The 17,990-nt window shown below is 37.5% G+C and overlaps 1 protein-coding gene across 12 annotated transcripts in view; it reads right to left on the bottom strand.

Annotated features, from left to right (window-relative positions):
- Window positions 1-17,990, bottom strand: part of EYA3 (EYA transcriptional coactivator and phosphatase 3) — a 121,965-nt gene that overhangs the window by 60,771 nt on the left and 43,204 nt on the right. For all 12 annotated transcript variants that reach the window (XR_004441003.1, XM_033227534.1, XM_033227533.1 and 9 more), the window contains 4 exons: window positions 16,984-17,027; window positions 11,411-11,490; window positions 7,648-7,714; window positions 4,384-4,520 (listed from right to left, as the gene is read on the bottom strand). Coding sequence is in view for 11 of the 12 variants with exons in the window: in XM_033227534.1 (XP_033083425.1) it covers window positions 4,384-4,520; window positions 7,648-7,714; window positions 11,411-11,490; window positions 16,984-17,027 (328 nt within the window). In the remaining variant the exon portion in view is untranslated. The remainder of the gene's footprint in view (window positions 1-4,383; window positions 4,521-7,647; window positions 7,715-11,410; window positions 11,491-16,983; window positions 17,028-17,990) is intronic.

The following is a 17,990-nucleotide window of genomic DNA, read 5'->3' as shown; positions in this document are numbered from 1 at the left end:
GACAATATGGACAGTGCCTCCAGCATCACTGTAGACCTGGCTCTTCAGACATGCAAATCATCTTCCTCTAAAAGCACCCCTCCCAGAATTCCAGATAATAGGCAGCATGATGACCCAGTGGTTTGACTCCACAGCACTACTGCTCATAGCAAACAAGGAAACCAAACCCTAATTACCTGACTCCCAGTCCACTGCTCTATGCCAACAACTACCAACTTTCTTAAGTACTTTTAAGTATCAAGAGCCTGCTGCAGAGAAACTGTCAGGTTAACAATGGGAAAGCAAGTCTGTCTCTGAGTGCTTTCCCGCTGCCCCCAGAGTGGGGTCTTATCACAAACTCTACCCAAGTTTCTCAGCACAAGTACTTCACTATTGATTACTCACTATCCAAACTAATCTCATCAGTTCAATTTATAAGTAACGCATATAGTGATCTTTAGAGATTAGTCTGGTGAGGAACTAAAGTATACACCAATGCTAGAAAAAGCACATGAAAGGACATTTTGGCTTGCTGATTCAGCAGCTCATTTGGATAAGCTATTATAAATAGTAAGTAATTTAATGTAAGTACTTTTCCTGATTATAAACAAAGTATATGTATATATTTTTTGAAACATCTGTAGGAGAAACAGCCACTTTTTTTTGCTTCCAATTCTTCTTTAGGCACAATTTTTTTCTTTTTTTTTTTTTTAGAGGCAGGGTCTCACTATATTGTCCACACCAGAGTGCAGTGGCTATTCACAGGCATGATCCCACCACTGATCAGCACTGGAGTTTTAACCTGCTGCTTCTAACCTGGGCCAGTTCACCCTTCCTTAGGCCACCTGGCGGTCCCCCACTCCCAGGAGGTCACTACACTGGTGCTGAACTTGTGCAGATACCCAATCAGCATAGTGCACTGTAGCCCAGAACTGCTGGGCTCCTACCTCAGTCTCCCAAGTAGCTGGAACTATAGGCATGCACTACCATACCTGGGTATGCACATATTTTTTAAAATACTAAACTGGTATTACAACATTGTGTTTTTGTTATTATATACTGCTTTTTTCAATTAATAATATACTGTTTTCTCAAGACCCTAAATATTTTTTAAGAATATGATTTATAATGGCTATGCAGTAGTCATATACAATTTAACACATACCTTAATATTCAATTTTTGGGTTTTCAATTTTTTCACATTATAAATAATGCTTCAATGAATATGTTGGTCAGCACATTTTTGTGGGTATCTCTAACTAGTTCCATAGGATACATTCCCAGAAGTGAAATTACTGAGGGAAATGAACGTCCTTAAGGCTCTTAATGCATATCACCCACTCCTCCAACTCACATTAAAGTTCTTTTAAAAGAAATCAGAACAGTTGGCACCTAAAGGCATATTTTTTGAATCCCACTAACATTAAACAAGTACCCTTTTCCTTACACATACTCCTTCAGATTCCTAGAAGTTAAACTTCTAATCTCCTTTCTGCCATCCCACCCCATCTGTATACAGCTCTGGAAAGAATATGATCAGTATTTCTTTACTTTAAAAGATTACTCATCATATAGTCTTCTTAGATTTCTTCTAGTCTTTTCTCCTTTCTTCAAGAGGAGGAAGCTTTTTAATTTCAAACTCAACTCTGAGACCACCTTTTTGATACAGACCTAAAGTTATGAGCATTTCTGGAATGAAACAAACCGGGGTTCAATTATAATCCCAGGCATTTACTAATTGTATGAACTCTGGGCACATGATTTAACTCTCAGTTTCTCCCCTATAAAAAGGGATAAAGCTAGCACTTACCTCTTAGGACAGTTCTGAGGGTTAAATGAGACAATACTATAAAGTGTGAAATACTTATTCTTAGCACACAGCTTGTTATAGTAAATAATAGAGATAAGGTAATATTATTATAATGAATTTTTCTGAAGCCCTATTTGCATCTGAAATAAAACAAATTAGCTAATATGAAAACAGGCAGCACTAAGACGACACGACGTACCAAAATCTTGATTTCGAAAAAAAGAAATCAAGTGTTTTCTCCTACTTAATTTAACACATTACCAAAAAAAGCCACATGATAAAACACAAGAAAACATCTTTTCAAAATACAGTCACTTTTAAAAGTTTTACAAACTTCTCTTATAATTTCTCTGGTAAATTCTGAGAATATGCCATCTCTATCATTCACATTACCCCAACCAAAGTCTCTCTCCAGTAAGTCTCATACATTACTTAAAGTCAAATTTAAGCTAATGATCATCTCTCTCTGAATTACTGATAGAAGAAATTATGAAACACAAGTCTTCCTTGCCCTCAAATATTAAATAAAACCAGATTATTAAAGGAGCCTGTTATTAACAATATTACCAACATACAATATAAACATGTATCCTTCAAGGTTTTAACAGAGATCTATTCACTTTACAGAATTTTTTTCTTTTTTAATGTATTATTATTATCATTACTATTATTATTTTTTTTGAGACAGTCTTGCTCTGTCACCCAGGCTGGAGTGCAGTGGCGCCATCTCGGCTCACCGCAACCTCTGTCTCCCAGGTTCGAGTGATTCTCATGCCTCAGCCTCCTGAGTAGCTGGAATTACGGGTGCCTACCACCATGCCTGGCTAATTTTTAAAATATTTTTAATAGAGACAGGGTTTCACCATGTTGGCCAGGCTAGTCTTGAACTCCTGGTCTCAAGTGACCTGTCCAAAGCGGGCTGGGCATGGTGGCTCAGGCCTGTAATCCCAGCATTTTGGCAGGCCGAGCTGGGCAGATCACTTGAGGCCAGGAGTTCGAGACCAGTTGGCCAACATGGTGAAACCTTGTCTCTACTTAAATACAAAAATTAGGCAGGCTTGGTGGTGCACAGAGCAAGACTCTGTCTCGAAATAATAATAATTTAAGGGAAATACAGTGATCATTTAAAAAATTAATTATATCTAGGATCCATATGCACACAGAGTTATCTTAGGTATTCCATAAATCATGCTCAGAGATATAATAGGAGCTGTATTTAATATTGAACAGCAGGAATGATCAACTGTTGTAAACAGCTTGGGCTTGCTAGTAATTCAAATCAAAACAGAAGATTTAAAAAACTATGTGAAAATAATTATAATTGCTAGCCTATTATTAGTCAACTGTTGAAAAATCAGCTTTAAATAACCAAAAAGAAATCAACACAAACATATTCACAGAAGGGTCTCCTTTCAAAAGGTCCATTCAGTGTTGGCTGGTTAATCATATCATAAATACAAGATCTGAGTACGCTGGCTGGTACTAACAGGCATGGAAATATGGATGTACAAATGAGGAAACAAGAGAATTTGTTTTCCATCTCACATGAAGTTATCAACCCCACTATTATTAAACATAACTCCCAATTCTTGTTTCTAGCAGTTACCAGGAGCCAAAGAATTCTAACAAGCCTAAAAGTAAGAAGGCTGACAATATCATAAAAGAGTAGCCAAGCAGCTCAGGAGAAACAGGAAGGTGGAAACTAGAAGCAGGTACATTAATACATCCAGAATCTGTGTGGTGATCTGTCTGGAAAACTTTTCTAATTCATAGCTTGATTAAATAAAGTCTACAGAAATATAATTTTGTTACATATTACATATTTTTAAATAATACAGTACTCTTTTAATTTTCTGACACCCATTTCAGGAAAGCAGGGAAGGAGCAATGAAGCACACTGCATTTACACACACAGAAAAATAAGCACAGATATTAAGCACCCAAAGAACCTTAAAGGGACGTCTGATAAATCATTTTAATTTATAGTTCATGTCCAAGACACCTAAAACCAATGAAAATAACTCCTTAGGCATATAAGGTTATAAGAAAATTGGGGATTTCTGGCATTCTAAAATGACTTTTCGGTTCAGCAGAACAATATCTGATCAGTTTTAGGTGGGGTTAGGGGAGAAAGGAGAGGGAGAAATTGGCCAAAAAAAAAAAAAACAACAACAACACACAAAAACAAACAAACAAACAAAAAACCCCACAGAGCAAACTATGATACATATTCAGACTACCTGGTTTTAGCAAGAAATTGGCCACCTCGAAATATATTTATTATGCTTTCCTAATGATAGTACCATATTATATTGTATATAAAGTAAGTTAAATCAATAGCAAATCCTCAAAGAATTTACCAAACACTTAAAGATTCCAAGCTTCAGGGTCAAGACTTAGAACATACAAAATAGCTAAATGAGTACTAAAAAACTACGATTTTTTTATTACATACATCAAACATACTGTTGCAAAGTTGCATACCCAACCACATATGTAACTAAGTGCTCTGTAAAGAATGATGCATGGCTGATCAAAGTTTCTGGGGAATAAAATCAACATTCTTAGAAATTGTTTACAATAGAGTGCCTTACCAAAAGGAGGTAGTCCATACGTTTGGGTTGCCTGAGGGTAGACAGCATAGGGTTGAGTCTGCTGTAGTGTCTGGTATTGAGTCTGCCCAGGGTAAGCAGTTTCCGAAACAGGAACTGAGAGAATATGTGCATATGGTCTAGAAAATTTCAAGAAAACAAAAACTTTTGTGTGATTTACTTTGGTAATGAAAAATAGGTAAAATAGCTACCACCACTAACGGCAAAGAATCTGCAACAAGGAGACTAATCTTCCACATAAAATGGCTCTTTTTAAAAATTTTTTATTTTTGAGACAGTCTTGCTCTGTTGCCCAGGCTGGAGTGCAGTGGCATGATCTCAGCTAATTGTAGCCTCCGCCTCCCCAGTTCAAGCAATTCTTCTGTCTCAGCCTCCCAAGTACCTGGGATTGATTACAGGCACTTACTGCCACATCTGGATAATTTTTGTATTTTTAGTAGAGATGGGGTTTCATCCTTATAGGCCAGGCTGGTCTCGAACTCTTGACCTCAAGTGATCCACCCGCCTCGGCCTCCCAAGGTGCTGGGATTACAGGGATGAGCCACTGTGCCCGGCCTAAAATGGCTCTTATGATCAGAAAGTAGAAGCCTTTCCTCCTTTCCAGGTTCTACTATCATCAACCCAAGGAACAATTTTATGAAAAATTTAAGTTTCAAACATCCCTCCAAGTTCCAATTATCCTACAAATATTTCTAGTGTGCTACAATCATGGCCCTATGTGAGACACAAGGATGGATTAAACTTGTTCATGCCATTAGCCTACATCTAGAATAAAATCCTAATATAATAGAAAACTAGATAGAACAAGATTGGCAATTGGTTCTCATTCTCCACTCTGCCCCTTGAACCAAACTAAAATTCTGAGAGGGAAAGTAAGACTGGAAAAGAGGGTGAGGCTGGTGGAGAAAAGGCAAGCAAACACACCAAAAAAACGGAAGTAGTGATGGGTTCCAATATCCTTAAATCAAGCCTACAAAACAGAACCCAGGTAAGTAACAAAGTCTGGGAAGTTCCAGACAGGACTCAATCTCCTCAATGATATTTAAGTCAGGGCATACTGCCACTAGTTGGTGGTACCATATCAGCGATAGCTAGAGATTTCAGCAGTGAAACTCCTGGGACTTTACAGTAGCTAGCAGATATAACCATTTCATCCATGATATTGCACTGATACCAATTATTTCATGTGGTGAGTTACACTGTATATATAACATAAAAAAGAAAATGCTATTTGTACCATGTAAGCATAATAAAATATGGCGGGGGCAGCAGGGGGTGTTTTAAAGGGGAAACTTTTTTTTCACCTTTGGAGGAAGAGGAAAATGAAGAAAGGCCATAAAGAATAGCTGAGTAGATAAGAGGTACAGAATTGGGAGAGAAAGGGTGTTCTAGGATAAGAAAAAAGTCCTGCCAGGGAACAGAGGAAGGAAAGCAAGGGCTTCAGCCTGCAAAGAGCATAGATAACTGAGGGAAGTATATTAAGAGAAGTAGTGAGAGAAAGGAAGCAAAGACCTTGAATGCTAGGCTAAAAGGCAAATCTGAAACTGAGAGCCACTGAAATTATTGAGCAAAGAGTGACAAGATCAGAGCTGTTCTTTAATAAAGATTATTTTGACAATGCTTTGTAAAATTGTTTAGAAAGGGAGGAGAAACTGGTAATGGAGATCCAGCTAAAAAAATAGTTCAGATAAGTAATAAAGAGGTCTGAATTAAGATAGATGGTATAGCTAATAAGGTATTCTGAATGTAGCAGGTATGCAAATACTTTCTGAATGAATAAATGAATTTGGAATCTGCAACATATCCACATTTCAGTAGATTCTAAAAAACTGAATTTAAAAATGTCTATTCTTCTTAGCCAGATCTGAGTCCAGGAAATAGCTCAGGTTAGAGTTGTTACTCAGGTCTCATGGGAATGATTTAAATCTTAGTGACCTTAAATGGATTAATCTCCAGATATGGTAAAGACCATAACGTCCTTTTTCATGCAGAGTCTTTGTAGCCCAAAGCTCAAATGTGTTTTCACATTTAGTATCTAATTTCTTCATAATAATCTCAGAGAATAGGTTCAGTCATTTCACAGGAGAAAGTCACATGAAAATGATTAGCCCAAGCACACCATTAGTGTTAATACCAGATTAAAATTAGAAGAACTCATTGGGTTGACTTTTTATTTTTTAACTAATGCAAAATTCAAAAGGTAAAAATGGATATAACCAGGGAAAAGAAAGACAGTTCCTTTTTATAACAGCCCCATAAAGTATCTCTTGCTTTTTTGTTACCAGTTTCTTTATGTATCCAGCAGCTGTAAGCACGTTAAGAATATATCCTGGCTTAATAAATGCACTTGTATGTGTCTTTGTATGCATAGGTCCACTCTTTATTATGCACAATAGGTAGCTTGGTATACACACTGTTCTGCACCTACCCACCTTGGAGATGAGTAACTTGGCTGATATTAATGCTGATATTACCCCATGAAGGCCCAAAACATAACCTCTTAGTGACTTTCCCACCAAACCTAACTTCAAGCCCAGTTCTACTCTGAGGACATTCCTCAATCAAGAAACTGAACACAGGCCAGGCGTGGTGGCTCATGCCTGTAATCCCAGCATTTTGGTAGGTAGGCAGATCACCTGAGGTCAGCCGTTTGAAAACAGCCTGGCCAACATGGTGAAACCCCATCTCTACTAAAAAATACAAAAATTAGCTGGGCATGCCGATAGTTCCAGCTATTCAGGAGGCTGAGGCAGGAGAATCACTTGAACCCGGGAGGTGGAGGTTGCAGTAAGCCAAGATGGTGCCACTGCACTCCAGCCTGGATGACAAAGCCAGACTCTGTCTTCAAAAAAAGAAAAAAAAACAAAACAAAACAACACAGATTGGACTGAGAAATCCAGTCTTGTTTTTATTAATCTGTATGCCATATGTCAAGGTACAGGACAGAGAGAATGACCAGAGGTCAATCAATGATATGGTTAATCACTAACACTATTTTGCACGTTCAGTGCCTACTCATTTTAGAGTAAGCTTCTGTGTAAAATGATCCATTACAGGCAACTATCTACTTTTTAAAAGGATACTACATAGACTATATTTAGAGGGAATTAAAAATTGGAATGATGATAGAATAAGAGATGTAAAAATAATTTAAATATCTATTATTTTAGAGGAAAAATAATATTAAATTTTGCAATGAATCTACAGAAAAAGCAAATGCATTTTGGAAACAATTATTCAACTTACTTTGCAGAATACATCTGTGAGGTATAATCATTGGATGAGCGAGGGATGTAATCGGTGCATGTCATAACTGAAAGAAAGATAGTATCACCAGGTTAAAAAGTTAGAACGTTTCAAAAATGGAATGGGAAAACTGCACATCTCACTGTATAGTCTTTCAAACTAATTAATAGAATACAGCTTGGACACCAGATAGAAAGACTATGTGGTAGAAAATATCTCACTTTTTTGTTTATACACCTGTTATAGACTTCCAGAGGCAGTAAAAAAAGAAGGGTGGGGTATGGAAAAGAGCTGAAGGTTGGTAGAGATCTCTACCTTTACCCATTACTGATCTAAAATAATAGATGAAGCAACCTCCTAAGCTCTCAGCTATGCTGATAGGCAAACTTAAAAAGCAAGCTCTGTGTCTAGAAAACCACATTATTCTACTTCAGCTTATTTGTTCTTTGAGTGCTTACTATATTGAGTAAAAGCCTTAAGAATGACTTTCAGGAAAAGATTTAGGGGAAGCATCCAATCTTATTTTAAAACCACTGCTACTGCTATGCATAATCAACAGCAGAGTAGATGCAAGTATATTTCTATACTACTATTTTTTCTGTTTTGTAGTGAAGGCTTTGATTTTGGCAAACCAGAGACAGATGTGAGGAACTGCTGTGATGCTCTGACAGACTCTCACAGACTTTTTCAGCTATTGTCCTCTTGACCCCCATGACTTCATCTGGAATAGCTGCTATGAAGGCTTGACTCTCATGATTACTACTTCTGGTATGAACACTGTAAATATCTGATTAAAAACAAACCAATTAACTTTATGTCTAATTAGGTTCCCTGGAAGAGCGCCTGATCCAAAAAGAGAACCCTGGTCAAAAGCAGATGAGGGGCCAACTCAAGTGCTCAAGAGTAAGACAAATCAACACCTGTGAGTTTATTACAGAAGAGCTTGTCCAATGCTATTGTTTGAAGTATTTAAAAATAATTATTGGAGATCACATTCATCTCTAATCACTTTGACAAAAATGAAGGAAATGTCAATTAGATCTAAAGTTCTGACAATCCATTGCAAAGAATGTAAGGTAAGTTTATTTGAATTCTACACAATGGTTCTTCCTCATTTGACACATACATTAAAAAACCCAAATCCTTATCTTCCTCCCATTTAATTTAATTCTGGAAGGGATCAACAACATCCTAGGAGACTGAGGTCAATTTTCACTTCTCTAGAGAATGAATGAGCCTTGATCTTGGCAGTACTTGGGAACCACAAAACAATTATAAAGAGCCAAGGTATAATATCCTATTATACTATAGGAGAATCAAGTAAGTAATATGCTGGCTTGGACTAGAATAGCAACAGTGGGGATGAGGCAAAGACTTCGAAATATATTCTGAAGGTAAAACGAACAGGACATTCTGATGGATTTGATGTAGAGAATGAGGGAAATGGAGAATACAAGATGATTCCTAGGTTTTTAGTTTGAGCAACTAGAGGGAGAGTGATATCACTTCCTAAGATGTGCAAGTTTGGGAGAAGAGTGTGTGTCATAGGGGCTAAAGGAATTGAAAGTTCTTTTTTGAACATCTTAGGTATGATTTTCCTTCCAGTAAAGATGTCAAACAGGCAGTTTGATACACAAATGAAATCACGGAAGAAGTCAGACTGGATATCAATATGGAATTCATTAACCATGTATAAGATATTTAAAGTAATGTAATGGGAGAATCCAGAAAGAGGAAAGATGGTAGCCTAGAACTAAGGCCTGAGGCCCACCAAAGAAGGCTGAGGCCCATCAAAGGAGAAAGGTGGGAGGAAAAGTAAAGAGAGGGAGAATGTGAGGAGAAATGTATTCTAGAATTTGCAACATGAAAACAACTAATGGCCTTGACAACAGCAGTTTCATTGGAAGAGTGACGACAGAAGCTAAATTTGAGAAGCTGGAAAAGTGAATAGGAGGTGAAAAAGCAAGTGAGGGCAACTCTTTCAGAAATGCTGATATGTCACTTACGTGTCCATAACTAGTAGGAGATGTGGAGCCAAGGGTGGGGGTGCAGGGGGAGCAGTGTTTATGTTTTAAAATGGTAAGATGTTTCTTTACTGACAGGAAGGATAAAAAGAGAAGACCGTGATGACACACAAGTGGTGGCAGGAAAACTACAGTACCCAAGTCCTTGGGTAAGGTAAAAATAGATAGTATACGGAACACAAATAAAAGGCTCTACATCTGACAGGAGCAAGTATACTGCTTACATCCTGACAAGAAGGAAACGGCTGGGTGTGGTGGCTCATGCCTGTAATCCCAGCACTCTGGGAGGCTGAGGCTGGCAGATCACTTGAAGTCAGGAGTTTGAGACAAGCCTGGCCAACATGGTGAAACCCTGTCTCTACTAAAAATACAAAAATTAGCCGGGCGTGATAGCACGTGCCAGTAATTCCAGCTACTCGGAAGGCTGAGTCAGGAGAATAGCTTGAACCTGGCAGGCAGAGGTTGCAGTGAGCCGAGAGATCTCACCATTGCATTCCAGCCTTGGTGACAAGAGCGAAACCCCATCTCAAAAATATACAAACAAACAAATAACAACAACAACAAAAAAATACAAAAAGTAGCTGGGCATGGTGGCATGCACCTGTAATCCCAGCTACTTGGGAGGCTGAGACAGGAGAATCACTCAAACCCGGGAGGCGGAGGTTCTAGTGAGTCGAGATTGTGCCATTGCACTCCAACCTGGGCAACAAAGCAAGACTCCACCTCAAAAAACATAAAAAAAATAAAATAAAGAACAGAATGAATAGGACAACAGTCTAAAGTAAAAACACAAAGGTAGGGGAAGGTACAGATGTAGCCTTCAAATGAACCAAAGTTTTTATTTATTTTATTTTATTTTTTGTAGTGAGGAGGTCTCACTTTGTTGCCCAGGCTGATCTCAAACTCCTGGCCTCAGGTGATCCTCCTGCCTCAGACTCCCAAAGTGTTGGGATTACAGACAAGAGCCACCATGCCCAGCTGAACCAAAGTATTTGAAGGAAAAAAGGAAATTATTTAGAAAGAGCAAGAATATTCAACTTACTTCCTGACCCAGAAGTAAGTAAAGTATAAGATTTTAGGGAACAGGTCTTTTTCCTGGGGATAAGTGGGATATTCAAGAAATTAGAGGAGACGTTTTATTGATTAGAGTGGTTTTCCACAATATGGAGTTTTCCATATGGACCAGAATCACCTGGCTAACCTGTCAAAACTGCAGATTCCCTATCCACATCAGATCTACTGAATGATAATCTTCGGAGGTGAACCTAGAATTCTACATTACAAACAAGTATTCCAGATGATTCTTATGTAGACTAAAAGTCTGAGAACCACCAGAACAGAATCACCTTTGAGGAAATACTATATAGAACTCAAGATACACCTTTTAAAAAAAGTTATACCTTTTTAAAAAATGTACATGGGAAGTATATATGGTTAAGTATAATTGTCTCTGATTTTCTGTAAGACATTATTACCTTCAGAACACCCAATCTCAAAACGAAAATAAAATCACGGAGCGTGACTCCTTGGGTGAATGGATTCCATGTGATCTTTTCTCAGTTGCTCTGTCAATAAAGCTTAAAGGAGGGCTCAAGGATAAATACCCACAAATACAAGGATGGGAGAGCCTTCTGGATATTTTGGGACAAACAAGGCAATTATGAAAAACCAATTCTATAAGAAAAGCATTACTAGTTATAGGAATATCTGTTCAATCATGCACAGAATACAGTACTTACTTTCCTCTGATATGGGAAGGTTTGAAGTAAGGCTTGATGTTTCAGGCTTCTGATCACTGACATCTGGATTGCTTACTTGACTGGGAGAACCAAAACGAACACATTAGCCCCTGATTGATTTGCTTCATTGCTAAAAGTGATGAGATCAAACCTACTTCCTCCTAGGCTATACAAGTAAAAGGCAAAGTAAATCTTCATGATATCCTTATTGTTGATTTTTAACAACTTGAAGAGAGTTCGGGCCAGGGCTAGTACACTCAGCATTCTACAGTTCTTTCTTTCTTTTTTTTGAGATGGAGTCTCACTCTGTCACCCAGGCTCGAGTGCAGTGGTGCAGTCTTGGCTCACTGCCAACCTCTGCCTCCTGGGTTCAAGCGATTCTCCTGCCTCCGCCTCCTAAGTAGCTGGGATTACAGGTGCATGCCACCATGCCCAGCAAATTTTTGTATTTTTAGTAGAGACAGGGTTTCACCATGTTGGTCAGGCTGCTCTTGAACTCCTGACCTTGTGATCCGTCCACCTCAGCCTCCCAAAGTGCTGGGATTACAGGCGTGAGCCACCACACCCGACCTACTGTTCTTTCTTATATCTCTAGATCCCTTCAGTTTTTATATAATTCAGAAATTCCAGCTAAGTCACTGGCATGTCAGATTTTTCTTTAACACCATATGGTAAAACATTGCTCTGTCACTTTTTAAAAATTGTACATATTATATGTTTATGGGGTACAATGTGATTTTTGATATATAAAACACCTTTCACTTTTTTGTGAAAAAAAGTACATAAAAACACTTAAATTCTATGCTTTTAGCAATTTTGAAATATACAATGCTATATTATTTATGACAGTCACCATTCTGTGCAACAGTGCTCTGTTACCTTGGCTCCCAAAGTACCACAGGAAGGTAGGGAGACGTTTGATTTCAGACAACGGCTCCCCATCAGCTACAAACCATAATCATATGAGAAGTGTTTTCAAATTACATGTTTGGGCCAGGTGCGGTGGCTCACTCCTGTAATCCCAGCACTTTGGGAAGCCGAGGCAGGTGGATCACTTGAGATTAGGAGTTTGAGACCAGCCTGGCCAACATGGTAAAACCCCGTCTCTACTAAAAACCAGGCGCTGTGGTGCACGCCTGTAGTCCTAGCTACTCGGGAGGTTGAGCCCTGAGAATCATCTGAAACCTGGAGGCAGAAGTTGTAGTGATTGGAGACGGCACTACTGCACTGCTGCCTAGGTGACACAGCGAGACTCTGTCTCAAAAATGAAACAAACAAAAATTATATGTTTGTTTCCAAGTGGGGGTTCTAAACCCTTAAGATTCATTCTACCATATTTCTCTTCTCTCCTAGTTAAGTAAAACACAAACACCTCATTTTCTATTTGTTATTATAGCCAGGACTAAGCAACATCTTTTTTTTTTTTTAACTTATAAGGAAGATTAAGAGAAATTGCAAATGATAAGTCACATAAACTGGGAGGACAAGTCATTATGTCAGATAGTTTAATGCTGGAGAGATTCCACAGAAATTCTGGAATGAAGATTGTTCTAACTTTAATTCTTCACAATGTTCTCCCTTTTCCATCTACTTTACTTTTCATTCTTCAGTTATTATCTCCCATTATAGCACAGTGGTTAGGAGTGTTGATTCTAGAGTCAGACTGTGCAAGTTCATATTCTACTCTGCCAATAACTAGCTCTATGACCTTGGACAAGTCACTGAACTTATCTGTCCCCACTTTCTACATCCGTCAACGAGAATAAAAATGAAACCTATTTCATAGGGCTGTTATGAGGACTATTAAGTTAATGTTTAGAGCAAAGCTAGAACATAGTAAGCACACTTTAACTGTAACTGTTATTATATTAAAACTTCTTCAAAGCCCAGGCATCATTCCTACATTCATGCACCCTAGAAAGAAACCTGCTTTGTTCTTCTACACTCTAGGGAGAGGTGGAAGACACTGTACCAGAGGCTCTATATATCTGGAAAGATAATGCTGACTAATCAAAGGTAAAAGCAGTTTCTACACAGCAAAATTGCAAAAAGAAATGTTACTTATATAAAAAATACATAGCACCAAAATTTATAAAGTTCTCTTATTATTTCTGAAACTGACTTCTAATATTCAAGCCTAAGGGTTTTCTTAAAAATTGTATATATTTTTTGTTTGGTTGGTTTTTGTTTTGTTTGAGACAGGGTCTCACTCTGTCGCCCAGGATGGAGTGCAATGGCTCCATCATGGCTCACTGCAGCTTTGACCTCCTGGGCTCAAGTGATCTTCCTACTTCATCCTCCCGAGTAGCTGGGACTACAGGCATGTGCCACCATGTCCAGCTAAATTTTGCAATTTTTGTAGAGATAGGGTTTCACCATATTGCCCAGGCTGGTCTCAAACTCCTGGTCTCAAGCAATCCGCCCACCTCAGCATCCCAAAGTGCTGGAATTACAGATGTGAGCCACAGTGTCCAGCTTTAATGGTATATTTTGAATGTTCAAATAATTTTTCCTCATTTGTAATTAATTTTAAAGCTAAATCCCCAAATAAGTTTCATTTTTATCTTGTTACTCAAATGTTTATATTTTTGGAATAGAACTTAATGTTTATATTTTTGGAATAGAACTTAAGATGTGATTATGGAAATTGAAGGGTAAGGGCAAGAAATTATATGGAGTAGTTGTGTCAGTTTCCCAAACTGGGTGATTTATTATAATTACCTAATAGTTAATAAAAATACAGACTTCTGGACCCCATCTCACACCTACTTACATAGAATTCCCAGGGGAAGGGCATAAAACTGAACCAGAACTTCACATTTCAGACATCAATAACTAGTTTGACTTCTACATGTACCTGGTTAAGTCTGGGGTTCACTGTTATACCCACTGTTGAAGACTATTTCTAGATCCTGTATCTTAGAAGCTGGTGATTTTTCTATGATTCAGTATACATTGGACCAGTTCCTAAAATCCAGTGGTCCTAGAATATTATGTTATAGCAACATCCCCTACGTACTCAAATGAGCATCTAGAGAATAAATAGAAACAACAGCACCAAGACAGTGAATTAACTTGTTAAATATTTAAATTATTGTCCTTAGAGAAATGACATACCACCTCAAAATATAATTATTTTCAAAGTCATATAAACATAAATTTTGCTTTGTATTCATTGTTAATTTTGCTTAACAATGAATACACCATGAAAAAACAATTGTTCTAAAATAAAATGACCAAAAGAACCCAACAACATACAAGTCCATAAAGTGGCATGACAAATACCTCCTTCTCATTCAACAGAATTATTAATGACACAAACAACAGATAATGGATAAACAAAAGGCGGAACAGACATACAATGGAATATTATTGAGCCTTAAAAAGAGGGAATTCTGTAACATGCTACAAATGGATAAACCTTAAAGACATCATGATGAATCACAAAAAGACAAATACTGTATGATTCCATTTCTGTGAGGTACTTAGAGTAGTCACAATCATACAGACAGAAAGCGGGCTGGAGATGGAGGAATGAAGAATATTGTTTAGTGAACATGGAATTTCAGTTTGGAAAGATGGATAAAGTTCTAGAGATGAATGGTAGTGATGGTTGCAAGACAAAGTGATTGTAGTTAGTGCCACTAAATTGTACACTTAAAATGGTAAATTGTATATTGTGTGTATTTTATCATAGTAAAAAATTGCTGAAGGTAAAAGAAGAGATAATTGCAGGAAGAGATGAAGGTGATGGGTTCTTTCAAACAACTGGAGACGTTAGCCTTAGATAAGAGCAAAGGAATTTCAGAGGAAAGAGAAACAATATCCAAGAGAAGCAGATTAAGTAGGCAGATTTGGTGACAGAGAAGGGAGATGTTCCTAATCTCTTTGAACTAGGGAGCAAGATCCACACCTGAGTGAATGAAAATAGCAGGAAAAGAAGGGAAAGGGGAGAAGGCAGGGGGCAAGGAGGGAGGGAATAAAGGAATTAAGATGATTTTAGAGGTTGGGAAATCAGACATACCAGGAAGGGGGTTTAAGTGCCTGTTTTAGATCTAATCATGAATAGAAACTAAGAATAGTTTGCACAATTTTGTGTTTTTTTCTCACAATGTATGAGTGATTGGGAATAAGTATAGAATAGGTGGATAGTTGGGTTTAATCAGGGTTGTGGTTTTGCTAGGCAAGTACGACAGAAAAAAGTGAGGAAGTTACAAATGTTTGTAAGGAACTAATTACAATAGATCCTATAGTTAAGTTTCTTTTTCTTTCTTTTCTTTTTATTTAAATGAGATAGTGTCTTGCTCTGCCACCAACCCAGGATGGAGTTCAGTGGCGCAATCTTGACTCACCACAACTTTTGGCCCCTGGGCTCAAGCAATCCTCCTGCCTCAGCCCCGAGTAGCTGGGACTAAAGGTGTGCACCACAATTCCTGGAAATTTTTTTGTGTTTTTTATAGAGATGGGGTCTTGCTAAGTTGCCCAGGCTGGTCTCAAACTACTGAACTCAAGCGATCTGCCCACCTGGACCTCCAAAAGTGGAGCCCCCACAACTGGACAGTTAAGTTTCTTTTTTTTTTTTGAGACAGAGTCTTTCTCTGTCGCACAGGCTGGAGTGCAGTGGCACATTCTTAGCTCACTGTAACCTCTGCCTCATGGGTTCAAGCGATTCTGCCTCAGTCTCCTAGTAGCTGGGATTATAGGCTTGAGCCACCACGCCCAGCTAATTTTTGTATTTTTAGTAGAGACAAGGTTCCGCTGTGTTGGCCAGGCTGGTCTCGATCTCCTGGCCTCATCGGCCTCCCAAAATGCTGGGATTACAGGCGTGAGCCACTGAGCCTGATCAAGTTTCTTATAAGGAAGAAACTAAAGTTCTTTTTTAAGGGGTGATGGTGAAAATATGACAGATCATTTACTTGATGGTTTAAGACATCATATGGCTAGCATGGCAGTTCTAGAATAAATGAGCTGGGATGATAGTGTGTGGAGGTAAAAGTGTAGGATTCTTGAAATTAATGTGGTAGAGGTGATGCAGTTACTGGCTCATATGGTTGGTGCACAAACGAAAGAAGATAAGAACTGTGGAAAACTGAAAACCATGGTATGAGGAAGCCAAACTGTGAGGTGCAAACAAGCTGCCTCTTTTCTATAAGAGGAGTGGGGTTAATGACTAAGTCATTTCATAACCATCTGGTAATTAATACCAAACCACTTGGACTTTATTTATTTTGCTTATGCTTCCTATTCTGTATACTGTACGTTTGACTGAAGAATATGGTGCTTTTCATCTTTACCATTGAGTCTCCTCTATGTAGTACAGTGCCTAATATACAACATGAGTTTGGTACATATTGTGGAATAAATAACAAATGCATAAGAAAAGAATCAGTGCATATGTTTCAGGAAAAAACTATTTGGAAAAGAAATTTTAATCTTAAATCGAATAGCTTCAAAATGTAACAGCTGATGGTAAAAACCAAAAAGAGGGCGAAGCATGCCCATACACTAATCAGCATATGAAGAAAAAAAAAACCTACGAGTAGTTCATTAAAAAGAAAGCGAACTTTACATACCTTATAGTTTGCTCGCCTGATTCCTGCATCTTGGCTTTTTTCACCTGCAAAAATAAACATACAAAGGTATCAAGGTACTGATCTATTTTTTAAATCATTTAGCTACTCAAAGAACAGGCTATTAACTATTACAGGGTAACTGTTTAATTTTGTTTAGTTTAGATTTAATTAACCCTTGTTATATTTTAGAGCTAGAAATGAAGTTTGTTTTTTAAATGGAGTTCTTCTTTTTAATGAAAAAAGTGTTCTTCTGATTTAAAAAAAAATCTGCTTACCAGAATTTTTACTCAAGGTAGACAGAATGTTTACTAGGATAAAGTATCCAAGCTTTGATACAAACTATTTGGTTTTATACTGTAACAGGCAAATTACATTTAAACAAACAGTGAAGATGGCAATCTAAGTATCATCTACTCATTTATTTAACAAAAATGGCTTTATACTTAAGTTAGTTTAGTGTGAAAAATTAATATGAATTATTATCAAGTTACCAGTAATTTAGAAAATACTGTTAACCCTGTATTTTTTTTTTTTCATTTTTCACATTTTCTATTTCCTTCTGGGTAGAAGTCACTTCCATTGAAACAGTGTAAGAATCCACAAATGAAAGATCAATGGTTAATACTAATGGATTTTTCTGTTTTCATATTACAGAGAATCTGATTTTAGAGCTCTCTGGTTAGAATGGGCTATAGTAGAAACATGTCTAATATGCTTAGCCATTCAAACCACAAATATTTAAAAGTATTTCAAGCTAATAGAAGAAGGCAGAAACTCTCCTAGATAATCTGAAGCAAACGTATCAGGTGGAATCATAGATATTTAATATTACATTGACTATTTCAGACAAGATAAATAATAAATGCAAGCTCCATAAAATTTCTCGTGGCCATATACTCCTCATGACAATACACAACCATGAAATAAATAAAACCAAACATTCTTGGTTCCTTGCTTATGGCATGTGAAAATGTGTTCCATTCAATGTTCTCTTAATTTTCATAGGT

This window comes from Trachypithecus francoisi, unplaced genomic scaffold, assembly GCF_009764315.1.
Source record: "Trachypithecus francoisi isolate TF-2019V2 unplaced genomic scaffold, Tfra_2.0 Lachesis_group12, whole genome shotgun sequence".
Taxonomy (NCBI): domain Eukaryota; kingdom Metazoa; phylum Chordata; class Mammalia; order Primates; family Cercopithecidae; genus Trachypithecus; species Trachypithecus francoisi.
The sequence above is the reverse complement of the archived record's forward strand: the minus strand, read 5'-3'. Positions and strand labels throughout refer to the sequence as shown.